The sequence below is a fragment of the Chiloscyllium punctatum genome, chromosome 11, assembly GCF_047496795.1.
Source record: "Chiloscyllium punctatum isolate Juve2018m chromosome 11, sChiPun1.3, whole genome shotgun sequence".
Classification (NCBI taxonomy): Eukaryota; Metazoa; Chordata; class Chondrichthyes; order Orectolobiformes; family Hemiscylliidae; genus Chiloscyllium; species Chiloscyllium punctatum.
Window position 1 is genome coordinate 49041677 of NC_092749.1, and position 25419 is coordinate 49067095.

Sequence of the window (25419 nt, forward strand, 5' to 3'; positions counted from 1 at the left end):
TGGTGTAGGCATTGTACAAAGCCCTTCATGTACAGAAAGAAATGTTATCATATCAACATGTAGCTGGTCACTTACTGCTAATTTTGTCCAAAGATTAATGCCCAGTTATCATGTAGCCAGTGCAATACTTTAATATTATGCCAGTTAACTATACCAGTTTATTTGAAGGGAAAAGCAAACCGGAGGATTGTCCATTTGGAGAGCAAAGATTACCCTCATGAGATACTTGCGGCATCCAAGTATAGGTCAGAATGCTGAGGTATCTGAACCCATGCAACAGTCAGGGTCATTTTGAACTTTTTGAAAATTGCTGAAAAGAGGACAGATTCACAAAGCTTTTCATTTAGCACTCATCAGGACAAACACAACAATGCCAAATTTCAAACAGTTGCAACAATTTATTCTACAGAAGAAAAGGGTAAAAGCTGATTCACAAGTTGACTGTGGCTGAGGTGATACTGTGAGAAAGCACGCAGAATCAATAAGCTGTCCGTATAGATACACAACTTAAACATATTCCTTTTTGTTTGCATAGATTGAGTCTCTGCATAAGGGCACATGTTGCTTCTAAGTGAGCTATGTTATGGGTTTAATTGGTTGTCTTAAATTGGTTGTAGAGATTAGGACAGTCAGGATTGGTCAGTACTTGCTCAACGATCTCATCTAGCAGTAGAGATTTTGTTTTTTGGTTTTGCCTCTACGGGCAGAGTACTCTCTATAATCTGCCTATTATGAACGACTGAAGGAAGGTGATGTTTGATTCAATCAGCTACTGACTAGAAAGCGCAGCCTGAGTACCTGGCATCACAGCAGCATTGAAACTCATGCAAGGTGTTGCTCAGTTATATGTCTGGTTGCACATCTCTTTGGACTGATAGAGGTATCCTGTAACCAGAAAACACAACTGACATAGCCTCAAGTAAACCAAGCCATTTCATGCTACTACTAAAAGTGAATAAACATACAATGGTCTCCATCTCACTCTTTATAGTAACCTACTTCACACTCCAGCAGCCCTCTAGGTATTAAAACTTCTCTGTGGCTGATTTCTCTTTCTCACAATGATGACTTTCCCTTCTTTATAGTCTTAAATGATGATAACTGCCTTTCCAGCCAAAAACTATATTCTTTACCTGTCAAAATATTTCAGAATGTTGAAAGTCTCTGTTAGATTTCTTCATTAATTTTCTATTCTAATGAACTTTTCTAATAAATAAAACTCTTATTAGAATGTCATGTTGATCAGTTCTGCACACTCTCCATGGTCTTGCAACTAACTCAGCCATACTGTTGTGATTAGTTAATTTTTCCTGTGTTCAAGCATCTTTACTGATACTGGATATAGGTTTGCTCGCTGAGCTGGAAGGTTCATTTCCAGACATTTTGTCACCCTACTCGGTAACATCTTCAGTGGGCCTCAGGCGAAGAACTGTACATGATTCCTGCTTTCTATTTATATGTTTGGGTTTCTTTAGGTTGGTGACATCATGGAATGTCACCGAAACTCTATCAACAAATACATCGAGTTAGACCCCATCTACAACCCCTTGAGAAAAAGAACTGGAAATGACATAACAGGAAATGACATCACCAACCCAAAGAAACCCAAACATATAAATAGAAAGCAGGAATCATGTACAGTGCTTCGCCTGAGGCCCACTGAAGATGTTACCTAGTAGGGTGATGAAACATCTGGAAATGAACCTTCCAGCTCAGCGAGCAAACCTACATCCAGATCCTCAACCTGAGCTACAAATCTTCTCAAAAAAAATCTTTACTGATAATTGCTGAAAGGTTATAGATAGGCTGAATATGGCATTTCTTACCAGTGAACACACTTTGTAGATCCACAGAATTGAATACAATAACTCAGAAAATAGAACCTCTTATAAATAAACTGAAGGTCTCTGTTTGGAATTAGGATATGCATTGGAAATTAGCTGAACCTCAAGTTGCCATTTACTTCAAGGTAATTTGGGATGCAGATTATTTTGATCAATGACTGTACAAACCCAGTTAGTGGCTTGCTCCATACTTCGACCCTAACATTGCAGCATGCTTAGTGTGAGTGGAATAAATCGGTAGAAGCAGCAGGAGGGTTAGTAACAAGTGCCTGCCCTTGACTCTAGCTGATTTTATACAAGCACTGATTGGGGCTTAAATAATCTGCACACTATTTGCAGCCCTTTGGTACTGGACAAGTTCAAAGATGCTACTGGTCACCACAGATTAAATAATTGCAGTCAGGTCTTGAAAACCGTGTGCAACTATGGTGCTCAGCTGACCCATCTATTAAACAAACATTAACTGCTAGTCAGCATATCTTCAGGAGCTATTCCTACTGTATGATTCTGTAGACATTTCCCAGTATGTCAGAGTCATGGGACATTTCCTGCAATTTGAGGGTACCGGACTCCTCCCACTTAAATATTATTTCAAGCTATAAACTACCTCCCACTGTTTTTACAGAAGATTAATGCTCCCCAAATGCAGCTGTCTTGCAGTCTCCAAAATTGAGGATGTTCTTCATTCTCATTAGTATTCTGATGTTTCCCCAGAGACAACTATTATGAGTAAATTGGTGTTTTCTCCTGAGTGGATAACTGCACTGGCATTTGAACTGGTCGAGTGTCATAATGGCATTGGTGATGAAATAGTTGTGATTCCTGATGCGATGAACATTGTGACAATGAAATTCACAGGTGTGATTAACCTTTAAAAGAAATGTGCTGGGATATCTTACAGGAGGCCATGTGTTTACAAAGCGATAGTTAATAGTGGTCTTCAGTTTTGGAAATATTGCATCATGCATGAATGAGTTTCCATGAGAGCCAAGTGCTGGTACAGGAGGAGAATAATGGATAAAGAAATAAACGAATGAATTTTAAGTAGCAGTATTTGAACTCAAATATCTGAATTTGCTCACCTTTCCATGTGAGGTTATTGATCCTATTTCTGCAGTGTACACCAGTAATTTGAGTAGTGAAGGCTATGTTGGAATGACTGCCTCAGCCACCTATTTTCATTGATGAACCTGAAAGTCTGTTGGCTCTACTAGGTATTGTATTTTCAGATACTGTGGAGGTGAAATTATTCTGAACAGTAATATGTGGAGTGTTGAATGGGTTTCTCATTCACTAACAACAGTATATTTAGGGCTATCATTCTATTTTACCCTTTATGTCCACGTCTGTTTAAGTAACAGTATTTTTTAAGCATTGCAAGTTTGAATTTTCATCACTCTCAATTATGGTAACCTGCCAGAAACAGTGTTACCTCACCAAACCCACAATCTTTAGCTAATGATGTTTTCAGGAGGAGCTGCAACAGGTACTTCAACTACTCTTATAAAGGTTCTATGTTGTGCTCAATGGCAATATTGAAAGTTAACCTAACCTATTTTTGCCTGCACAAGTACAAATGTTCAAATGGATTTTATCTATTTAACTGTTACTCAGCTCCCTAAGCAATGTCAAAACACCATTGACCAGATGGATTTGCCTGCAGAAGCTTTCACAATTTAAGCATACAACTCAAAGCAACAAATAACCGGGGATAACTCTTTCATAAGCAACAGTAAATTGCATTTATCTAGCACCTTTTATGTAAAAATCTCAATGGAGCATTCACAAATAAAGTTCCACATCAAACCACTTGAGGAACCATTAGGACAAGTAACAAAAGCAAAGGAAAATAGGTTTTTAAGGAGAGATGCAAACAAAGAGAGCAAAGTAGAGATTTAGAGATGCTGAAAGAGTTTAGACAGCTAAACACATGGCCTAATGGAGAGACAAATGAAATCAACTAACAGGAACCCATCAACATCCCTGACTTTTGCAACAAGAGCAATTTTCAGAGTTGTGTTCATTAACGAATATAGTAGAATTGTTAACAACTTAGTAACATCTTCTTCCAAATTGGTTATACTCTTCAACTTAAACAAAAAACGATGTGATTCAGGGATAACACAGTTAATTTTCAGCCATCTGAAAAGCTGTACCAACACTTGATTTATACTATTTTTCTCATTGCTGGTATTCAATATGTTTCTCTATATTGAACAACAGAATTAATATTGATATACGCAAATATTGATTTCTGAATTTGCAGCTAGTTTTCAGCTCTGAATCAAAGTCAGTGTCACTGTTTGAAATTGCTAGTTAAGTAATGAATAGCCCTCGTTACATTTGTAACCTTAATAAATGATTTGAAAGTATCTCATGCAGCTTGCATTGGCCATTTGTTTGGCTAGTGAAATAATTTCATTTGAAATAACTGTTGTACAAAAAAGGGAGACAGAATTATGTTTTGATTCAACTATCCCAGTAAAATGAAAAATGAATTTTATGACTTAAGCAAAAAAAGTCACAGTGCAAATTGTTTTACATGTATTTGGAGTATATGAAATAGATTATAAAGGTACACAACTCAGTTGTAAAGTTAGTCTGGAATTCGGTGATGTAATTGTAAAATATTTTGTTTCATCATACTAACCTAATTGTGCACAATTCAAAATTTAGAGCAATACTGCCTACAAAGCAAGAGACTAGAAAGAAAACCCTATAACCATAAAACTCGTACTATTTATTAAACAGTAGTTCTGGTTTTAAGCACTGAAGCATTTCGTATCACCACAATATGGCTGCCTATTCAGCATCAATACAGCCACTTTAGAATCCAAATTACGAAACAAACTGCCAATTAGGCTTGCAGTCAGTTGGATAGATTAGTGGCTGTAGAGGCTGATGCAAGATTTTCACTTCTTGAGCCAATTATGCAAGTGAATTACCATCCACTGTATGTTCGACAATTTGAAGGAAAAGAAGACGGGGTTGCAACAGATGAAAATTAATATAACTGTAAAGGTGGACTTATTGTTTAATATGAACCTCTTACAGATAGAATTTGTAAATAATTTATTTTATGAATAATGAAGAAGTCATTAAAAATAACAATTTTGTTTCTTTAACCCTTAAGAGTACAATTGCAGAGCTACATTTCCAGTTTGTTTATTGTTGGTGAGTAGGCAGTATGTGATGGCTGTTTTGTCTGCTATTTAGAGACTCAGCGAGTGTCCTGTGTCACCTCTTTTGGGGAAGGATTGCCCTATCAAGTCCCACTTAGGCCGTTAGCCTGCTTAGTGTCAGGCCTTCCCTGGTAATCAAGGATGAAGAGAGGTAGAAGTCCTGTCTGTCAATTGCTGCCAGTCAATCAGAGGCCAATAGCACTGTTGAACATTAGCGATACCAAGGATACGGTGACTGCTGCCAGTCCGACACCTTTGTAAAACGGTTGGTGATGGAGTGAGGGCAGGTTTCAGGTGTGAAGGGGATGTAGACAACAAGAAAAGATAAGGAAAGAATGTGAATGCCGAGTGCCTTTTGCTGTCTTTTCTCCCCCACTGCAAGAGCCTGCAAACATTCCTGCATGTGTTTACTTACCATGCTTCTTCAATGGCAGGCATCCCACCCACTTCTGAATCAATACCAGCTGTGGTGGTATGAACCTTCAGGTGGAGTTTCTCCCTTACTAACTTCCTCACTTCAGGATGGGGCAGAATTATTTCCACAGATTTAATCAAGGTGGAGGCAGGAAGACTGTGGCCTTTCCACTTGCTGCTCTTCCATCTGTTTAAATATCCAACATTCCCACCATCAACTCGTCATGAAGGACAGTGTTAAGTTCAGCCCAGTGTTTAAATGAGACCATTATCAAAGATAATTCCCATGATGAAATGTTCACCTTTAATGACTATCCTTGCCTGTATTTGTCATAAGAAAACATGGCTGCCCAGCTGTGCCAAATACCATTTTTCATAAATGTCTGCTCCAGCTGTATCACAGCCTCATCACACAGATCTTTAAGTAAGAAAAATGGAATGTGTATTTACTTTAAATTCTACATTATTTAATAACTGAAAATTTGTTCATAAACTATAATTTTTCCAAGTTTAAATATGATCAGCAAATGTCAAAATAGCATACAGAAATTAAAATTCAGTACAATTAGCAAATTCTGTTGTTTAAAATGAATCACAGGAAAGCCATTTGTAGAAGTCTCAATCATCCTCACAATGTTGTCTTGGGAATACTGTCAGTTTTGGTGTGGTTACATTCTGTTGAAATAATTTGGAAGTTTTCTATTGTAAAAATGATGCATATACTATATATATATATATATATATAAAATTAAAAGTAACCGTTGATATTATCCATGAAAAAAACACATTTTAGTCTTTCATTGCATCACTTTATTAGTAAGATGATTACTCACAGATGCTACATATCTTAAAAAATGTAATTGGGTGGTAAAGGTAGGTGGACTTGGGGATATTAGCTAATTTGCACTGAATGTAAAGCTGTTCTCTTTGAGCATTCGCTACTTGTGTGTTACAAACACCCTTCTTTAGCAGCAGGAATATTGTATATTAATACTTTAGGAATTTACTGGAAGAAAAACCTGTTTGTGAGATTAAAGTCAATTATACCATTGAATGTTGCTTGCCTAGATCATGTGGCATTCTGTCAATGCAAAACATCATACAAATAAAGGCTTACAGCGCTGCCTGGCCCCCTATGTGGTGCCATTAGAAGTAGTGCTATGCAAACAAATTTCTCCCCTTAACCTTTTTTTCTCAGAGCACATGGACAACACTGACCACAACAATATAAATTTCTAAGATATTTATTATACAATTTGAGAACTTTCTCTATTTTATCCATGCTTTGTGTGGCCTCACAGAACTTGTGGCAGTTCTGTTTCTTTTAATTAATCTTGACTGTAATATATGTAATTCAGCATACTAAAGAGAATCGAAGGACTGAATTTTCCTATAAGTTGGCAAAGTTTCGTTTTCACCAAGTTTTGTTGAGGTTTTCTCTCAGCCAAGCGTGTTTCCTTGCATGATCATCTAATTAACTTAGTTATCACCCCTCTTGTCCAATGTTAGCCCGATTCTCCACACAGTCAAATGTACTCCCCACTGCCAGGCTATCCTGGGATCCCTGATATCAGCATTATCTGGGGATCTCAATTGTGCACCCTTCATTGTGCATACTTCATTGTGCAAAGTGTGGGACAAGCATCTACAGACCAACATTTCCCATAGCACATAAATGGAATGGCTGATATTTCATTGCACGTGCATACTTTTACACCTATTGCTGTTTAAGCATCAGGCCACACAGGTTACTTTTCTTACCTTTCCTTAGAGGGATCCAGTTATGTAAAAGTTCAAAGCCCCTATCACCTTGACAGCAACAGGGATAGAATGACCAGACGCTCCTTCAGCTCACAGAGCAAAAGTGGCCCAATTTGTCAGCAATATTAATTCATACTTTTTGGACAGGTGGCAAGAGCCATTCTGAGTCTATGCATGAATGTTTCACCTGCTACCCATTTCAGCAACTGGTCTTATGACAGTGTCCCATAGATCTTCTGTCCTTGCTAACACTACCTCGCTCATATGGAGAAAATGGCATTGAGGATGACAATCTCTGGCCATCCTGTACCTCCTGCACATCCTGGAGCAAATTTCAACTGTGACCTTTTCATGTAGAGGCTGTTCAGCATTTACTGGAGGTTGCTACTGGTCCCAGGCTTGCAGGCGCATCTGTCCCTTCTTCAGTTCTCTGTGCCTTCATTGCTTCGCAACAATAGTATCGATAGCCCCTGCTGTGGTTAGATCTATCAGTCTGATGCTGGGTGCCCAAGGTGGAGGTCAGAGAAAGAAACAGGAGTCACCAGATATCACACTGATTTTCTTGTGGGGAATTTTCTGCATTGAGTTTCCATCCAGCAAGTAGTAGAATGGAAGACTGCATATTAATAAAGATGAAGTAATGTTGAGGGAGCTAATGATCGATATTCCCTGCTAATTGACCTCTCGCCACTCACTAGTGAGAATCTTGCCTCAATGTCCAACAGTTGGTTGGAAATTGCGATATCTTGGTCTCAACATCAAGAAGGGTGTCAATGGATATCTCATCTGATTTTCCCACATTTCTCACCATAGTCCATATTATGCAGGTACTGGGAAGATTCTGCCATTAGGGATAGCTATTCCCAACTTGAAGCCAATGTTTTCACCAATTGTTACAGTTAAATTGCATTTGCATTGTTTTGCAAAAGAAAGACAGTCTTTGATTTAAGTCAAACAGTATGCTGCTGGAAAAGCACGGCCGGTCAGGCAGCATCCGAGGAACAGGAGAGTTTTGAGTATAAGCACTTTATCAGGAAAAGCTTATACTCGAAATGTCGACTTTCCTGCTCCTCGGATGCTGCCTGACCGGGTGTGCTTTCCCAGCTCCACACTCTTCGACTCTGGTCTCCAGCATCTGCAATACTCACTTTCTCCTAGTCTTTGATTTAAGACTGCATTGAATCTATTTTCACCCATTGGGTTCAACCTACACTATATGAGCAAATTTCACACTTTTGTGCTGCATTTTAAAGTACTTAGTTGGTCACCCTACCCTGTAATAGGATATATCCAATGTTGTACTATAATTTTAATATATCAGAAATTCCTTGGAAGTCCCATAATACACAAGAACCTAGTGGTTTAGACAATATCAACTGCAGAAATATGAACTTCTAACAACATCATTTATCATTAAAATTCTTAACATTAATAAGGTACAGCTATTCTGTTAGGAAAGAGCAAAAGTGGCCCAATTTGTCAGCAATATTAATTCATACTTTTTGGACAGGTGGCAAGAGCCATTCTGAGTCTTTGCATGAATGTTTCACTTGCTACCTATTTTTATCATAAAAGTGAATAGTTTAGACCATAAAAGTTAAACTACTCATGAAAGTGATACATTCTTTTTGCTGTGTTACTCAGCACACAATTCCTTATGAGATTGTTTAAAGTAGATCTTACCACCTGGTGCTGGAAATGCTCTAGGTCGAATGGGGATTTGTATGGCATAAAAATATGGTATAATGAATTGTGAAAGAGATCCATTACAACAGATAATGCAAACCTTAAATCATCTCCGATGTCAGTCTCGGATCAGTGCTAACACTGTTGCCACTGAGTCAGAACTGAGTTCTGCACTGTTGGAAATGCAATCTTTCTGTTGAGATTTTAACCCAAGATTTCACCAGCCATCTCAGGTAAATGTAACCGATTCCATAACATTAAAAGAAAAGCCAGGGTGGGTTGCAGTGACTCTGATATTCTGATCAGTATTTACCCTGGGACAACAAAACTAAAAAGTATTATCTGGTCACTTACCTCAGTGCCATTTATGAAACCTAAAACATGTTATTTTTTGTGTCTGTAATTGAGTCTTTAATTAATAAAACCATTACTGCAATATTCTTTGCATCTGTTTTTATAACCAGGGGTATTTAGGATCATAACATTACTGAAGCCTGAAATCCATTAAATTTATAACATTGTGCTCCTCCATTCTGACAAATGCCTGTAGCTCCCAGCTTTATTTTTGAGTAATTAATGTACAAAAGCAACACTCAGATCCATTTAAATTTATGTGTATATGTTTTTTCCTTTCTATACTTTAGTCCTTCTCTATCTTTCTCCATGTCCCATTCCTACTTTCCCTTCGTTATGGGACTTCATAACAGATGTATTTTTCTTTTTTATTCTACCTATTCTTAAACTAGCTTTTGTTAGTTTCTATGTTCCCCTACAACTCCATTCACCGCATTTACAAGGACCTTCATATCAGTTCAGTATGGATAAAGTGTATCCATCTGCAGACGTTCCCCCTTTACCAGAACTCACCGCAGTTTGAAGAATTTGAACCTGTCATTTCCTGATCTTTACCTCTGTAACTTGCCCAATAGATGTTAGTGAAAGTGAATCTGAGACTGTTAATGCCTTGTACTGTAATTATCTGTTCCTTCTAAGCCTCCACATCTCACTTTCCTATGCCATTGGCTCCCACCTGTACAATGAGTGCTGACCAACTTCCCTCCCCTTTCAGAAATTATTCTGTCTTTTCCCCTTCGTGCCCTACTGTGGCATCTGGGGTACAACACAGCATTGGACCCCAACATCCTACAATGCTAGCACCACTTAAACTGGCTTGCACATCTTAAAAGCAGCCCAAACATCTGAAGAGAGAGGTGCATGTTGTCTAGAGAAGCTGCCAGAACAGAAACTTAAAAATGTCTTTGAACAGAAAGCAAAGTGTAAATGGTACAATAGGCATTAAAGGAAGCCCTTAGATTCTTTTTATAGCATTAAAAGTTCTGGTGTTGAAGGAGAAAGCTCCTCATCTGTCAGGAGGCAAAAAGGCCCTCTCGACAGGCATTATGAAGACAAGGAGAGCAAATAAGTATTGGGGTCCAATGACGGTCCAACTCTAAGAATATGCGTACAGTGCCACAAAATTGTTTGATTACCTTACTGGAGTAATCAAGATTAGTAGGTGCACCTTTACTTACTATATCCTAACCACTGGCCCCATGTATCCCTCTATTCATCACTTGCTCTTCTAGTTATTCAAATTGCAGGCTGTACTTGCTATGACACTCCCCCTCTCACAAGATGAGATGGCCATATTCAGAGATAACAGCATCTGACCAACAGGGGAACAGGCATGATTGCAGGTTTTAATCTCATGGTGAAAATTTTACTGAGATTGTGGTCAATGTCAGAGGTAAAATCGTAGAGATTAACCATATGTCCCATAGAGTCATAGTCATAGTGATGTACAGCACAAGTAACAGATCCTTTGGTCCAGCTTGTCCATGCCGAATAGGTATCCTAAATAAATCTGGTCCCATTTGCCAGCATTGGACCATATCCCTCCAACCCTTCCTGTTCATATACCCATCCAGAGGTCTTTAAAGTGTTGTAATTTTACCAGCCTCCACCAACTCCTCTGGCAGTTCATTCCATACACACACCACCCTCTGCGTAAAAAAGGTTTCCCCTTAGGTTCCTTTTGAATCTTTCCCCTCTCACCTTAAACTTTTTTCCCACTAGTTTTAGACTCCACTACCCTGGGGGAAAGATTTTGACTATTCACCCTATCCACACCTATCATAATTTTATAAACCTTTATAAAGTCCGATCCTAGATAACTTCCCACACCTCCCCAGTTCATTATATCCTGTCATATACAAGCTTCAAATGGTGTGAACATTCTCTTCTTGTTTCCCCCTGCTTTCCTCATCTTAATGCAAACTTATGCTTTTAATCTTTGAAATACCCAGAAATGCTACATATTCAAGAAGAAATGCCGCACTCTGACTCATGCTTGCACTTCTCATTCAGATACTGGTACTGTGCAGAGGCGCGATGAGCACAGTGGTCTGCTTTATAAACAGCCTGTTATCTTTTCTGCTGCTGCTTCATCATCTTCATTTTGTACTCCAAAGGCTTTTGCTTCTAAAACGCCCATGATTGGGAGCAAATGATCTGATCAGAACACTTCCACTCACAGCTATGGATTTCTCCATGTGCAATGTTGACTTCAGCAACTTTGAATAACCCCTTCAAACCACCAGACAGTTCCACGATCTCAATGAGAGTCAGGTGGGCTAAACTGCTCATTTATTATTGTTGCTCAAATGTTCAGATGTCTGTTTTTAACAGCTGGAACAATGAGCTAAAAAAAAGTGCTGTTGACATTTGGTTTTATTGGCTAAGTGGGTATGATTAACATCCCTATTCTGCATCCTTCTGTCACACATTCCTATCTGCCATGCTATGTTCTCAGCAAGATGGCTGTCTGCGTACATGGCAGCAGAAGTGTATTGTCCAGATTCTACTTTGAAAAGCACCATTGGCATTGAAACTCTGGGTGTATAGAGCCCAATTTTGTGGTATGAAGTTTCCTTTGTGGAATTAGAGAGGTTGTTGCAAATGTAGCTTATTCACCACGCACACAGATCCTATCTTCTTTTCCTCACGGTTTCTGACACTAATATTAAGTGGATTTTTTGTTTTATGGAATGATTCTTTTAATGACTAAGTAAATCTTACAGGCTCCTCTCTCACCAAAATAATTGATCTGTCACATCATCTCAGATCTCCGTGATTCTCTCCAGTTATTTGATGGGACTATGCTCATGAATGTTGAGGAATTCTAATCTATTTAGAAGAATTCTAAGCATTATTTGGCTGAAGTATTTTGGAATAGAAGAAGAAAACCCATATTGATTTGATTATTTTAGTTTGTAATTATTTAATTGATTAGCTGCACAGAAATTAGCATTCTGTCTCCCAACTTGGATTTAGATAGTCCTGGCTTGAGTCTCCACTACTGCAGAGATTCAAGCCCCCAATTTAATCCAGCACTTATAGGGGGCAGGACTGTGGCAACACTGCACTGTCAAAGATGCCATTTTTTGGGAGTAGTGTCAAGCTGAGGTCCTATCTACCTTCCTCTGTAACTGAACCCTAGACTTACTGACTGGGACACCTCAGTCTGTCTGGATCGGGAACAGCATCTTGAACACCATCACACTGAGCAAGGGGCCCCCCAGTTCAGTGCTATTCACCTTGCTGACACACAACAGTGCAGCGATGCACAGGTCAAATCACATCATCAAGTTCACTGTTAAAACAACTGTGGTGGGTCTCATCAGCACAACTGACAAGCCAGCAAACAATGAGGAGGTGCAGCAGTTAACTGATTGATGCCGAGCCAACAACCTGTGTCTCCACGTGGACAAGCCAAAAGACTTGGTAGTTGGTTGTTGACTTCAGGAGGGCATGGAAAGACCACTCTCCACTGGACATTGACAGCTCCCCCCGTGGAGATCGTGAAGAGCACCAAATTTCTTGGTGTCCATCTGGCAGAGGATCTCACCTGGTGCCTTAACAGCAGCTCCGTAGCCAAGAAAACCCAGCAGCATCTCTACTTTCTGCGCAGGCTGAGGAAAGCCCACCTTCCTCCCCCCCCCCCCCCCACCCCCATCCTCACCAGATTCTACAGCGGGGTCATTGAGAGTACCCTGAGCAGCTGCATCACTGCCTGGTTCGGGATTTGCACCATCTCTGATCGTTAGACCCTACAATGGATAGTGAGGACTGACTCGGAAGATCATCGGGGTCCCTCCATTTCTGACATTCACACCTCACGTTGCATCCGAAAGGCTAAGGGCATTGTGGAAGATCCCACACACCCCTCACTCAAACTCTTTTCCCTCCTTCCATCTGGCAGAAGATACTGGAGTATATAGTATGGAGTGCAGCAGTTTCTTCCCCCAAGCCATCGGGCTCCTTAAACACAGTATAATCGGACTATTTCCCATCTGAAATTCTTTTGTATTGCTGCTAGAAAAATGTCTATTACTTATCATTATTCTGTTACGCTGTAACTTGCGTGTTTTGCACTTCATGCCATGTATAATTGTTTAGTTTGTGCTGTCCATGTAGCACCCTCGGTCTTGGAGGAACGCTGTCTCATTTTTACTCTATCAGTTGTATATGGTAGAAGTGACAACTAAAAAGCTACTCTCCCCTCTCAAGTGGGTGTAAAAGATCTCAACACCGTCATTGGAAGATGAGTAGAGAAGTTCTGCTAGTGATCAGAGGTCAATACTTATTCCTCACATGATACAACACAATACATTATCTGGTCATTTATCATACTACTATTTGTGTAACCATTCTTGCACAAATACCATTTTCCCTGAATTACAGTTTCCCTATCTGTGACATGCTTTGATATTTCCAAGATCATGAAAGAGTGAAAGGCACAATGAATGGTGCATTTGAATGCCAGTATTTCTTTTTTTGTGTGTTTATATATAAATGTATTATAATTTTTTATCTTAATTATACTCAATTATCCTCACTGTTTTTTCTTTAATACTGAGCTTACTACTAGAGTACCATGGGGCAAAAAATAACCTTATCTCAAATTAACTGAAATTGAAAATTATGTACTGCTTTGCAAATATGTATATAATCTATATATCTTAATGTAAAGTAGATTAAACTATTCTCCACAGCTTCCAAAGCTGATCAAAAATCAGTAGCAATGTTAAATCGCAATTTATGATGTTAGTTATCACCCTGTCCTAAATTCTTTCATCCACGAGAAGGTGGAGTTAGCTCATGATTTAGTGAACTGCTGTGCTCTCTCAAGGGGCCAAATAATCCGCTTCTGCATCTTTTTTCATGTTACCTAAATAACTAAAATAGTTGAAGTTCTTTGTGACTGGTAATTTTTGGAAAGGCATCACAAACTACAAAAGAGGAACCCACTGGATGATTTTAGATAAGTTTTGCCAACTACTAGGTGAGCCAATCTAGCTGATTACCCAAGGTTTCAGAATTAGCCCAAATAATTTTGATGGCCAAACATGAGGAAGTAATTCTTTAATTGTATATAGCCTTGGTCAGACCCCCTCTGCAGAACTGCTTTGAGCTGTAATCCTGAGGAGAGATGTAATTATAGAATCCCTATTGTGCAGAAAGAGGCCATTCAGCCCATCGAGCCTACAAATAAAAGGACGTCAACTCTCAAACAATCATAAACAGGGAAAGGATTACTGATCGACAGGTAAGGTGACTGATTGGCTGAGGCATTGTCATAGAGTAAACAATAGGGAACTATAAGCTTCCCAAACTCCTACGCAATTCAAAAAAGGTGCAAAGCTTGAATGTATCCCTTTTATCAGCAGCTTCCTGCATCAAAACCTACCTCAATTTTAGCAAGTATATATGAATAACAATACTATTATAAAGACTTTTCATCAATTCTTATTTTTGAGGACTTGTTTAAAAATTGTGGACTGTATGCAATTACAAACCTGAATGTAGTGTTTTGTTTTAAACAATCATGGAAAGGACAGTGAGATTTCTTTTTCAAAACCACTTATTTGAAATTACATGGTTTGAGCTGGCCAAACAGCTTGGAGCTCCTCGATTTACTAGAAGTCATATCTTTAGTTAGTTCTGGTATTACTGGAAATTACCTGCCTTGAGTATGTAACATTGTTTTGGAAATGATTTGAATTTCAGTTGGGTCACATCCTCTTGAGAGAAAAACAGCTACCCAGCTCAACCCCTGCCTTTCTGAGAAACCCTTGAGAGTTCAATGTGAGGATTAAAATCCTGATTAATTTATTCTACTGAAAAAACACCTGGTAAGAGTTCTTCTTGACAACTCTTAAGTGAACTGAATCTGCAAAAGTCTCAGAGATAACTACCAGTGTTGGTGATAACTGTCTATTTGTATGCCAGTATGCTAACCAAAAACTATTTTAAACATTTCATACTTCATTTTTCCATCAAAAGCTAACAATTATTTACCAAAGTATTATTTCTCCAGACTCAATTTCTATGGGGAAAATCTTTTTTTTCCCTCTACCTCTTGTATGTGCCTATGTACAGATGTGTGTTGTGTTAGTTAGAGAGGTAAATATTTATATTTTCATATTTTAAACTGTGTGCTAACTAGCTGTACATATTTACTAACTAAATCTTGTTTTATAACCAATAATTTTGCTATCAGTTAAAAGAACTGGGTTGATAGATTTTTAAATTCCAGATCTAATACAGAGTAAGTGTATATTTCATCATATCAGTGACTGTGTAAATCATTTCAATATATATTTTGACTGGTAGAGTAGTAGGCTAGAGAAAGAGAGAGGCAGTGCACTCAGCAACCTTGGTCATAATACACAAGTGGGAACTCATCCAGAATAGTTCAAAGTCGGAAATGTGTATTTGGAAGAATAGTAGTAATGACTGAACTGGATAAAAGAAAGGATGTCAGGTTTCCTGTGCATTAGGGTGATGCTTATGAAACCAAAACGTATAGAACCAAACTGGATCTATCACTTAACTAAGACTTTCTGGGGACGGATGCTTTTTCCCTAAGTGACAGCAAACCAAGATTGGGCTCATAGCATTGGCAGAAAAGTTATAGTTTAATTTAGAACTAGGGGCAAAGAAAGCAGATGTAATTGAGGTAATAGCACATTTCAACTTGGAAATAAAGGATGCAATCCAGAAGTAATTCAGTGGAATTGGCTGGAACTCAGTTGCAAACGAATAAGCTTAAACGAGAAAAATTATTAAAATTGAACAAGAAAAACAATTGATAATGAGAAGAACACCTGATCTTAAAAGCACTTCAGAGAGAGGAAATGAAAAAATGAAAAACTTATTTATAAAGTTAGACGTAAAAACCACAGGGAGGGAGGAAGAGTGCGAAAGGAGAAATAGTGTGTAAATGAATACAAGCTTAAAAAGTTACAACAGAAGGAAAAGGATGTCTCTAGATCCTAGGAGTCTTCTGGTAGGAAGGATCTGAGTCCAACCCAAAACCCATTGGTGAACTATTTAAATTTTTGAAAGCCTTCCAAAGTTTGCTGAAAGGGATATAGAGGCCTGTTTAAAAAAAAACATATTTTGAAAAGGTCAGTAAACTCATAAAGTGCCTAAAAGGAAAATGGATATGACTCATGCAAAGTAGGCTTACCAGCAGTGCTAATTTGCAGTCCGAGGCTGCCCCAATAGTCTATAAGGTGGGGAAAAAAAAATACTTCTAGTGCTTACAGTTTGGTCCGTGAGACTCTCAGGCAGAAATTTCAGAACCTTCAGAAATAGTCAGGCAGACTTGTATAGATTTTATGAGAATAAAGCAAGATAACTTAGGGCTTTAAAGGAAAAGAAAGGCACTTAATAATTCTCTTGGAATAATTTTAAAATCCACTCTCCTTTTGTAAATACCCACATAGGGAACTGAAAAGTTTCAACATCAGTATAGGCAGCTACGATGGCTAATGATCACAATTTTGTCTACAAATCCAAGGTCTCTTTCTGTCACCCCCGCAAACTCAAGAATGTTAGAAGGTGTGGAGGGTGAAAGAAAGACAAATAGGTAGTGAAGAGAACGGACAGGTGGAAGTGCCCCAGGATCGCCGCCTCAGGCCAGAAAGGAAGTTGCTAAGGGTAGAAGAAATGTATAAAACTTTAACTGTTTCCATTGTCGCAAAGTGGAACATCTTCCTGCACGTTGTTGTGGAGTATATCCATGGAACTTATCACTACACAATATCAATGCAGATAAAAGTATCTCAGCAAAGCGTACAATAGCCCACGTTGCCTTTTGGTTTGTGCCTGTAAGGCCAAGTACAAACATCACTGTCAATATGGATGAGGTAAACAAGATACCTGAGATTGACAGGGAATTCTTGGTAATAGGAAGAGCAACTCCTTATCCATTATGAGGCAGGCAAACCTATAATTAGCCTTAGGGATACTGGGTAACTCTGTTGCTGGGAAAAGGCATAACTTTACTAGCAGAAATTACTTTGAAGGCCAAAGTTTTAGTGAATGATAATGATATTGCACTGTTGTATCGGATGCAGTTGAGTGTTATCTGATATCTGGGACAGCAACTATAGGAGATGTCCACAATTTGCCTATTGATAGAGTTACGCTACTCCTGGGGAATGGTTTGGTAGAAGCTTCTCCAATAGTCACAGAAAGGCCAAGGAGATAGGGGTGTTGCAGGAAAAGGCTACAGGAATTTTTCCTTCTTCTGTAATTACATGAGCAATGGCAAACAACCTACTGAGAGAACAAAGCTACCCAGCTCAGCCTCGGCATTTTTATGAAGCCCTTGTTATGAATTCAGTGTGATAATTAAAATCCTGATGAAACTGTTCTCCCGCTAAGCATCTGAAGGAGTTTCTTTTTGACAATTTCTGAGTGAACTGTGTCTGCAAAGGTCCCAGAGACAACTGCCTGTATTTAGTAATACTGTTTGAGAGGATACATATTAAAAGTTATCTTGAATATTTTGTAAATTCTCCTTTTCTCCTTTGGGAACTAATAATTATTTGTCAAAGTATTGTTTTCTAAGAAATCTGTCTTTGCAGAGAATTTTTTTTCCCCATTTGATGTATATTTATTTTTGTTCTGTTATTTTGAGAGAAAATATGTAGATTCTCAAACTGTATGTGTTAACCAGACTTGCATCTTATCAAAATTGGTTTTGCTTTATAATAAATCAATAAGTTTGTTGTTGGTTAAAGGAACTGGGTTGATGGATTTTTTTTATTCTGCACCTAACATAAGGGATGTATACAGTTTGTTATTTTGGTAACTGGGTAGTTTTGACCAGTACTAGGACTAGAGAGGGAGAGTGCACTACTCCAATCTCTATTGTAACATTGTGAGCATGACTGGTAATTTTAAATTGGTTGTAGCGCAGCTGTTAACACACTTTGCAAGCACTGTTTGATTGTGGAATCATACCTAACAACAACAATTTTGTTTTGGGTATATTCCTTCATTTGTTAATAAGAGGTACAATACAGATTGTACTCAACCAGGTTTTATTTGCAAAGTCTATACCAGCCCCAACCACCATTCTCGCTCCCTGATGGTTTGGAATATTTCATTCTTGCATTTCGCATGGAACACAAAGTAAAACTGTTAACAAGGAAAGATTGAGCAATTTAGGTCTATACTCCCCAAAGTTTAAAATGATAAAGGGAAATTGTGCTGAGATATATAAGCTGCAAAAGGGGATTGACAAAGTAGATGAAGAGAGGATTGTTGGAGTTGCTGATGGCTGAAGAGAATTGTTAGTTGAGGCAGCAGTTTCCACAGTCAGAATCATCACCTTCATGCTCATGGTAACCAGATAAGATAATGAAGTGCCTCGTAGAAATCTTAGTGGGAAATAGAAAACTTAATATTTGGTAAAATGTGGAAGGAAAAATCTGATTCCACTATTATCAAAAGCTTTGTAAGGAATTGTTATTACATATTATACATGTAAATATACTGAAATTATAACAGAGTCATAGATATGTACAACATGGAAACAGACCCTCTGGTCCAACTCATCCATGTCAACCAGATATCCTAAATTAATCTAGTACTGTTTGGCCCATATCCCGCTAAACCCTTTCTATTCATTTCAAATGTTGTAATCTACAGTCTCCACCACTTCCTCTGGCAGCTCATTCCATACACACACTACCTTCTGTGTGAAAAGGTTGTCCCTTTTAAATCTTTCCCCTCTTACCTTAAACCTCTGCCCTCCAGTTCTGGACTCCACCAACTCCGGGAAAGGACCATTGCAATTCACCATATCCATGTGCCTCATGCTTTTATAAATCTCTATAAGATCGGCCCTCAGCCTTTTGGTGCTTCAGGGAAAACAGCCCCAGCCTATTCAGCCTCTCCTATAGCTCAAATTCTCCAACCCTTCAAAGTTTCACAACATTCTTCCTATTAGTAGGAAGACCAAACTTGTGTACAGTATTCCAAAGGTGGCCTGTACAACCACAACATGACCTCCCAACTCTCATACTCATGCAGTGGCTCATAAAGGCAAGCATATCAAATGCCTTTTTCTCTATCCTGTCTACCTGCGACTCCACTTGCAATAAACTATGAACCTGCACTCCAAGTCTCCTTGTTCAGCAACAATACTGAGTATTTTACCATTATATGTGTAAGTCCTGCCCTGATTTGTCTTTCCAAAATGCAAACATCTCATATTTATCTAAGTTAAACTCCATTTGCCACCCCTCAGCCCATCCAATCAAGGTCCGATCTTACTTTGAGGTAACCTTCTTTGTTGTCCACAACAGCACCAATTTTGGTGTAATCTGCAAATTTGTAACCATCCTCCATTGTTCACATCTAAATCATTTATATAAATGACAAAAAGCAGTGGATCCCAGCATCCATCCTTACGGCACAGTGCTGCTCACAGGCCTCCAGCCTGAAAAGCAACCCTCCACCACCTCTGAATCCTACCTTCAAGCCAGTTCTTTATCCAAATGGATAAGAGAGACTAAAAAGAAAATTAACCTGAGGGAATTTAGCTAAATTCTTTGAGACAAATGGCTGTAGATAGTGGAGAGAATTCTCTATCCCATCAGCAGGATGCTGAAGGACAAATAGTGTAAACACCAAGGACCAGAGTATATATGACGATTGATATATAATGAAGGGTATAAACATAACCTCATGAAAGGGCACTGGAAAACAACATTGATAGAGGGACAATTATAAAACATTACTTAGCCATTTTGATCTCAGGAAAATAATCACAGCTCCAGAAGATAACAAACATCATCCTCTTAGTATGATGCTGCTGGCAATCATCTGGTGGCAAGAGCTGATATCAATGTTGCATGTAAATGTTGTAATGTGGAATATATAAATATCTTGTACTTTATTGGAAAGATGGAGTATCCTAGAGCCCTCTCCTATACTGTGTGGTAAGAAACTTTGAATAAAGATTGATTTGTGCTACTGAACACGGGACTCAGACTCTTCTTAAAATTCCTCTCTAACAAGGATGTTTCCCTTTGTGGATCAGTGTAAAATGAGAAGTATAGTATTAGGCTGCAAGTGGCAGATTTAAAACAGAAATGGAGAGGAATTACTTCTCTCAAATGGTCGTGAATCTGTGAAATTCCAGAGTGTGTTGGATGCCAAGTCAGTGAATAACTTTAAAGAGGGGATAGATTTTTAATTAGTAATGGGATAAGGGCTATTGGGAGTAGGCAGAAAAGTGGAGTTGAGAGTGTGATGAGATCAGCCAGGATTGTATTGAGTAGTGGAGCAGGCTCAAGGGGCTGAATTGCCTTGTCCTGCTCCTCGTTCTATGTTCAGCAATATTCAAGTTCTGTTACCAGATAATTAATTTATTCAATAAATTTTATTCTCAAGTTTAGACAGTTGGGAATTTATCAAATCAAGGTATTTACAATGATAAAGTCAGAAGTCACAGGACACCAGGTTATTGTCCGATAGGTTTATTTGAAATAGCAAGCTTTTGGAGCGTAGTCCCTTCAGCTGAATTGCTAAGCTCCAAAAGCTTGTGATTTCAAATAGACCTGTTGGACTATAACCTGGTGTTGTGTGACATCTGACTTTGTCCACCCTACTACGGCACCAGCACCTCCACATCATACAATGATAAATGGATTGTTTGGGCAGGCTCAGAGAAACTGTTCCCCCTGATGAAGGCATTGTCTTAAAATTAGAGATTAGCCATTTAAGACTGAAATTGAGAAGCGAAAACATAATTGAAATTTGGACTCTTTCCAACAAAAGACTAGCTTTGCTGGATCCTTTTAAATTTCCCACATTGAGATATATGGTTTTACAAGGTAAGCTTATCAAGGTATATGGATTAAAGGTGGTAAATGGCATTGAGGTATAGATCAGCCACAACCTTGATTTGATGGCAAAAGAGGCTTGAATGACCATCACTCTTTCTATGTCAGTGTCTGCCTGTACTTAGTAGACCTCTGCACTTGCAACAAAATCCCATTTCCCACTGGCCAAAGCTATCCATAATTGTGCATCTTGATGGAAAGGATATCCATGATCTATTCAGTTCTACCATTGATTGCAAGTTCACTCAGGTGATACATGCACAGTTATATGTTCTCAAATGAAGCCTGAAATAAACAGATGGTATAAACAAATGCTTTCACAGACACAGGCAAAGAACGGCCATCTGGAAGAGATGGCTGTAGGTCGTCTTGAAATAGACCGTGTTAATCTTTGGGTGATATAAAATAAAGATCTGTGGATGCTGGAGATCTGAAACAAACAAAGACAGATATTGCTGGAGCAGCTTAGGAGGTGTGGGAGCATCTGTGAAGAGAGAACAATTAACAGTTCAAGCCCTCCGACCCTTTAGAAGTGAAGAAGGGTCACTGGGGTGTTGCCAAACATGCTGAGTTTCTTGAGCAATTCTGTTTTTGTTTTTTTTTTTGTAAATATATTTATTAGCAATTTTTTTTTAACTTTACAAACATATAAAATTATTGAAAAATACAATCAGTAACAAATATCAGTATAATAAAAAGAAAAAAAACAAATTACAATACAATTACTGACTACTAACTACTAACCTACCCTATAATACAAAACAAACCCGAACACTGTGCAAAGCAACACCAAAAAAAAGCAAACCAAAAAAAACCACAAAATACAGAATAAAGGAACGGGAGGATTTTACATATGCCTGTATTAACTCAGCAGACTCCCTCCAGGGCCCAGGGCTTGACAAATTTAACCATCCTGGTTGAACAAACGCCCTAGCTAAGGTAACTGACAAGTCTATATCCAACTAACTCAAGTAGGGCTGCCATGTTTTATAAAAATGGTCTGTTGTGTGGTGTACCATGTTTGTAAAAAACGTCCAAGGGAATGTGTTCCATAATTAATTTCTGCCATCCCAGCAAGCCCGACGGGATCTCAGACACCCAATTCATCAGAATATTCTTCGGTGCACAGTATGCAAAAATATTAAATAGTTTCTTCCCATGCCCGTCTAAAGATGGTAAATTCGGTAGACCTAAGAGGAGAGATATCGGGTCTACCTTGACTTCAGTCCTCAATACCCTCCCTATCTCTCCCGCCACAGCACTTCAATAAACACAGAGACTGTGGCATGTCCAGAAGCAATGGGTAAGAGTACCTACATTTATTTTACATTTGGGGCACACTGAAGATGCCCCTTTTTTATACTTCGCCAGAAGATCTGGTGCTAGATGAGCCCTGTGCAGAACTTCACTGCATAGCACATGTCTTGTTACAGATTGAGATCTTTCGAGTATTTTCCCATATGTTCTCCCATGTTTCAGAGGAGATCTGCACTCCTAGCTCTTGCTCCCAGACCTCATATAACCGGTTAATATCCTGCCAGGCCCTGCCACCCAGCAGGCAATAGAGTGCCTGCTCCCGAAAGGGTGCTTGTGGAACGTAGCCACAACTCTCTGTATCGGGCTTATAGGGCTTAGTTAGAAGCGTAGTCTTCTTCTGGATGAAATCCCTAACCTGAATAAAAAGGAAAAGATCTCTGCTGGGCAACCCATATTTGCGGCTCAGTTGCTCAAAAGACATCATAACCTCCTGTTTTTGTTTGTTTCAGTCATCAGATGCTGATCTGGATAAATGCTATCTCCTGACACACTGTTCATTTGAAAGCTGCACATAGGTAATTTCAAATGGAAATGTTTAGCTTTCCTTTTCTGCTAATGTGTAATCTATGCTTGGAAAATCTGATATGAATTGCATCATAACTTAATACCAGACCATCCATTTTAATTAAAACACAGTTATCTATATCTCATAAACCTCTAATTATAAGAAATTCCATTATCATGCAGTAGTGAACGTTACTTCACTTTAAGACCATTTAGTTAAGTCTGGAAGCAAAATAAACCAACAAACTAGGATTGATACAGAAGACAGAAAAAGTACTTTATTAATCCCAGCTATAAAGGCATCTGAGATTATTCAGATTGGGCTTTTGTATTGATTAATGTTGACTGTTAAACCAACAAATGAAAAACAATTCAGCCAATTTTACATTAAGTAGAATGTACGATATGCATATGTGTGAAGATCATCAATGTTTTTGTTTCAATTATTATCTACTTTATATGGCTATGCCTTTAGAGATGAAGCAAACTTCATTTGTTTTTCAACCGCAGGGGATGAGGGATCTAGTGTGCCGCTTGTATGAACATTTATTTTCCCCTATTGCCTCGAAACTAGAGTGCTTGTTGAATGACCAGTATTATACTTTCAAATGGATTTTCTGGGAATTTACTCTTCTACCTTGTAAGGAAATCCATGATGAAATGCTCAATGAAAATCGATACAGTCTGTCATTTATATTTGATATCTAAGCCCCTACCTGCATTTTAATATATAGAGTTGTCCTAAAGGTGCAGTTTGGTTAAAGGCTAGTTTGTATTTATTCAATGTAAAACCTTGACAGAATACATTTCATCTTGCAGTCACAGATCTTTATAAAACATTGCCAGAAATCTTATGGCCTATTTGATGATAGACTGACAGGTATCCAGGCTTACCTGAAACAGGTTTTCATAGCAGTAACGGTGACAGAGATAAAAACAAAACCATTAGAATAATTTTCCGTCTGATAGGATATTGTGTAATAACTGTGTTTCATCCGTCCATTAAGCTGTTATAACATCAGAAGGTGATTAAGCAGATGTCTAGCTTCTGGAAGCTGTAGACCTATGATCTGGGATTCAGTTTATAGTCTGATGGAGAAAAACATGAACTGTGGTACTGTAGTCTAGAAGACATAGCTAAATGGCTCTGTATAGGTGTATTTTTAACAAGCCTGCTTTATGCATATATACAGGTCTGATTTAATTTTGAGCAGATATTCAGCATTTCAAATAAATTGGTAAAATATAATTGAAATATTGCATAACTATATAATGTTTCAAATGGATGTTTTGCTGTTAATATTTCTCTTAAATGTCACAATATTCTGGCAGTTATAATATTTATGCCACAGTACTGTGCTGTAAAGCTATTTGTTATTTGAAGGTTTATTGCCAGTCTGCTTAGAAATTAATTTTAGAAATGCTTTGATATTAATATACAGTATTTAGGAAAATACATGCTGGGTTACCTGCTTCAAAGCCTCATAGTCATAGATTCAAAACTCATATCTGCATCACACTGTAAGTTATAAGTTACTTTGATGAGAAGTTTCATCAATTGGTCAGACTACCAAAGTCAATTGGACACTACTTCAAGTAATGAAGCATCCAGACTCAGCAAAGGAGATATTGGCAACCAATTTTGCTTAGGAATTTCACATTCTGTTGAACATTACTGAGGCTGGATGTGAATAAGCACAATTTGGTAGGAAGGAAGGAAACGAGGGTGTTAGAAATTACTTGTTCTGATGAAAAGTCACTGGACACAAATGTTAACTCTGCTTTCTCGCCACAGGTACTGTCAGACCTGCTAAATTTCACCAGCAAATTCTGTTTTTGTGTTAGATCTCCAGCATCTGCAGTTCTTTGTTTTATTATTGAAATTATTTGTACTTGCAGATATTGTTTAAAATTTGGTCTTCTAAATTTTTAACTTTTACTTCTTAATACATAAAATGTACTTTTTGAATGCCAGATTCAAAACTGTCTGCAGATGGTTATTTAAAATAACGTAACAACATGAGAGGTTCCTTTGATGACCCTAAATCATGTAGACGTGAATAATCCCTGGCTTGTTTTACTAAATATGTGTTGAGAATGTTTAGAATTGTGAGGGGTCTGAGCGGAGTAAATTGGGGCCAGAGGACATTGATTTATGGCGCTTGGTGAAAGAAGCAACAACAACGTGTGAAGAGACTTTTCATGGCGTTTAGGATCCAGAAGTCATTGCTTGGGAATAGTGTGGAGGCAAACTTGATTGTGGATTGCAAGGGGAAATCTGGGTGGGGGAAGAGAAATTTGCAGTGCTGCATGGAAGGGGACAGGAATAAGCCTGGATGGGTTGCTTTTGCAGGGAGCTGGTTTGGATGCAACCAATTGAATGGCCACTTTCTGTAGCCATTCCAAGTTCAGAAGGAATTTGCTTAATATTTTCTATTATCTCTCCTGTTAATTACCATTTTGTTGGAAATCAAAGTCATTTGGAATTGTTTGGCATTTTAC

At 38.3% G+C, this 25419-nt stretch overlaps 1 protein-coding gene across 3 annotated transcripts in view; it reads left to right on the forward strand.

Annotated features, from left to right (window-relative positions):
- The window catches only part of gpatch2 (G patch domain containing 2), a 305562-nt gene that overhangs the window by 275939 nt on the left and 4204 nt on the right, over positions 1 to 25419 (forward strand). Inside the window, exon 8 of one of the 3 annotated variants that reach the window (XM_072580767.1) lies at positions 14957 to 15081. The exons of the other annotated variants lie outside the window; for them this stretch is intronic. Coding sequence (XP_072436868.1) covers positions 14957 to 15045 — 89 coding nt within the window. The 3' untranslated portion in view covers positions 15046 to 15081. The remainder of the gene's footprint in view (positions 1 to 14956; positions 15082 to 25419) is intronic. 3 annotated transcript variants of the gene reach the window in all.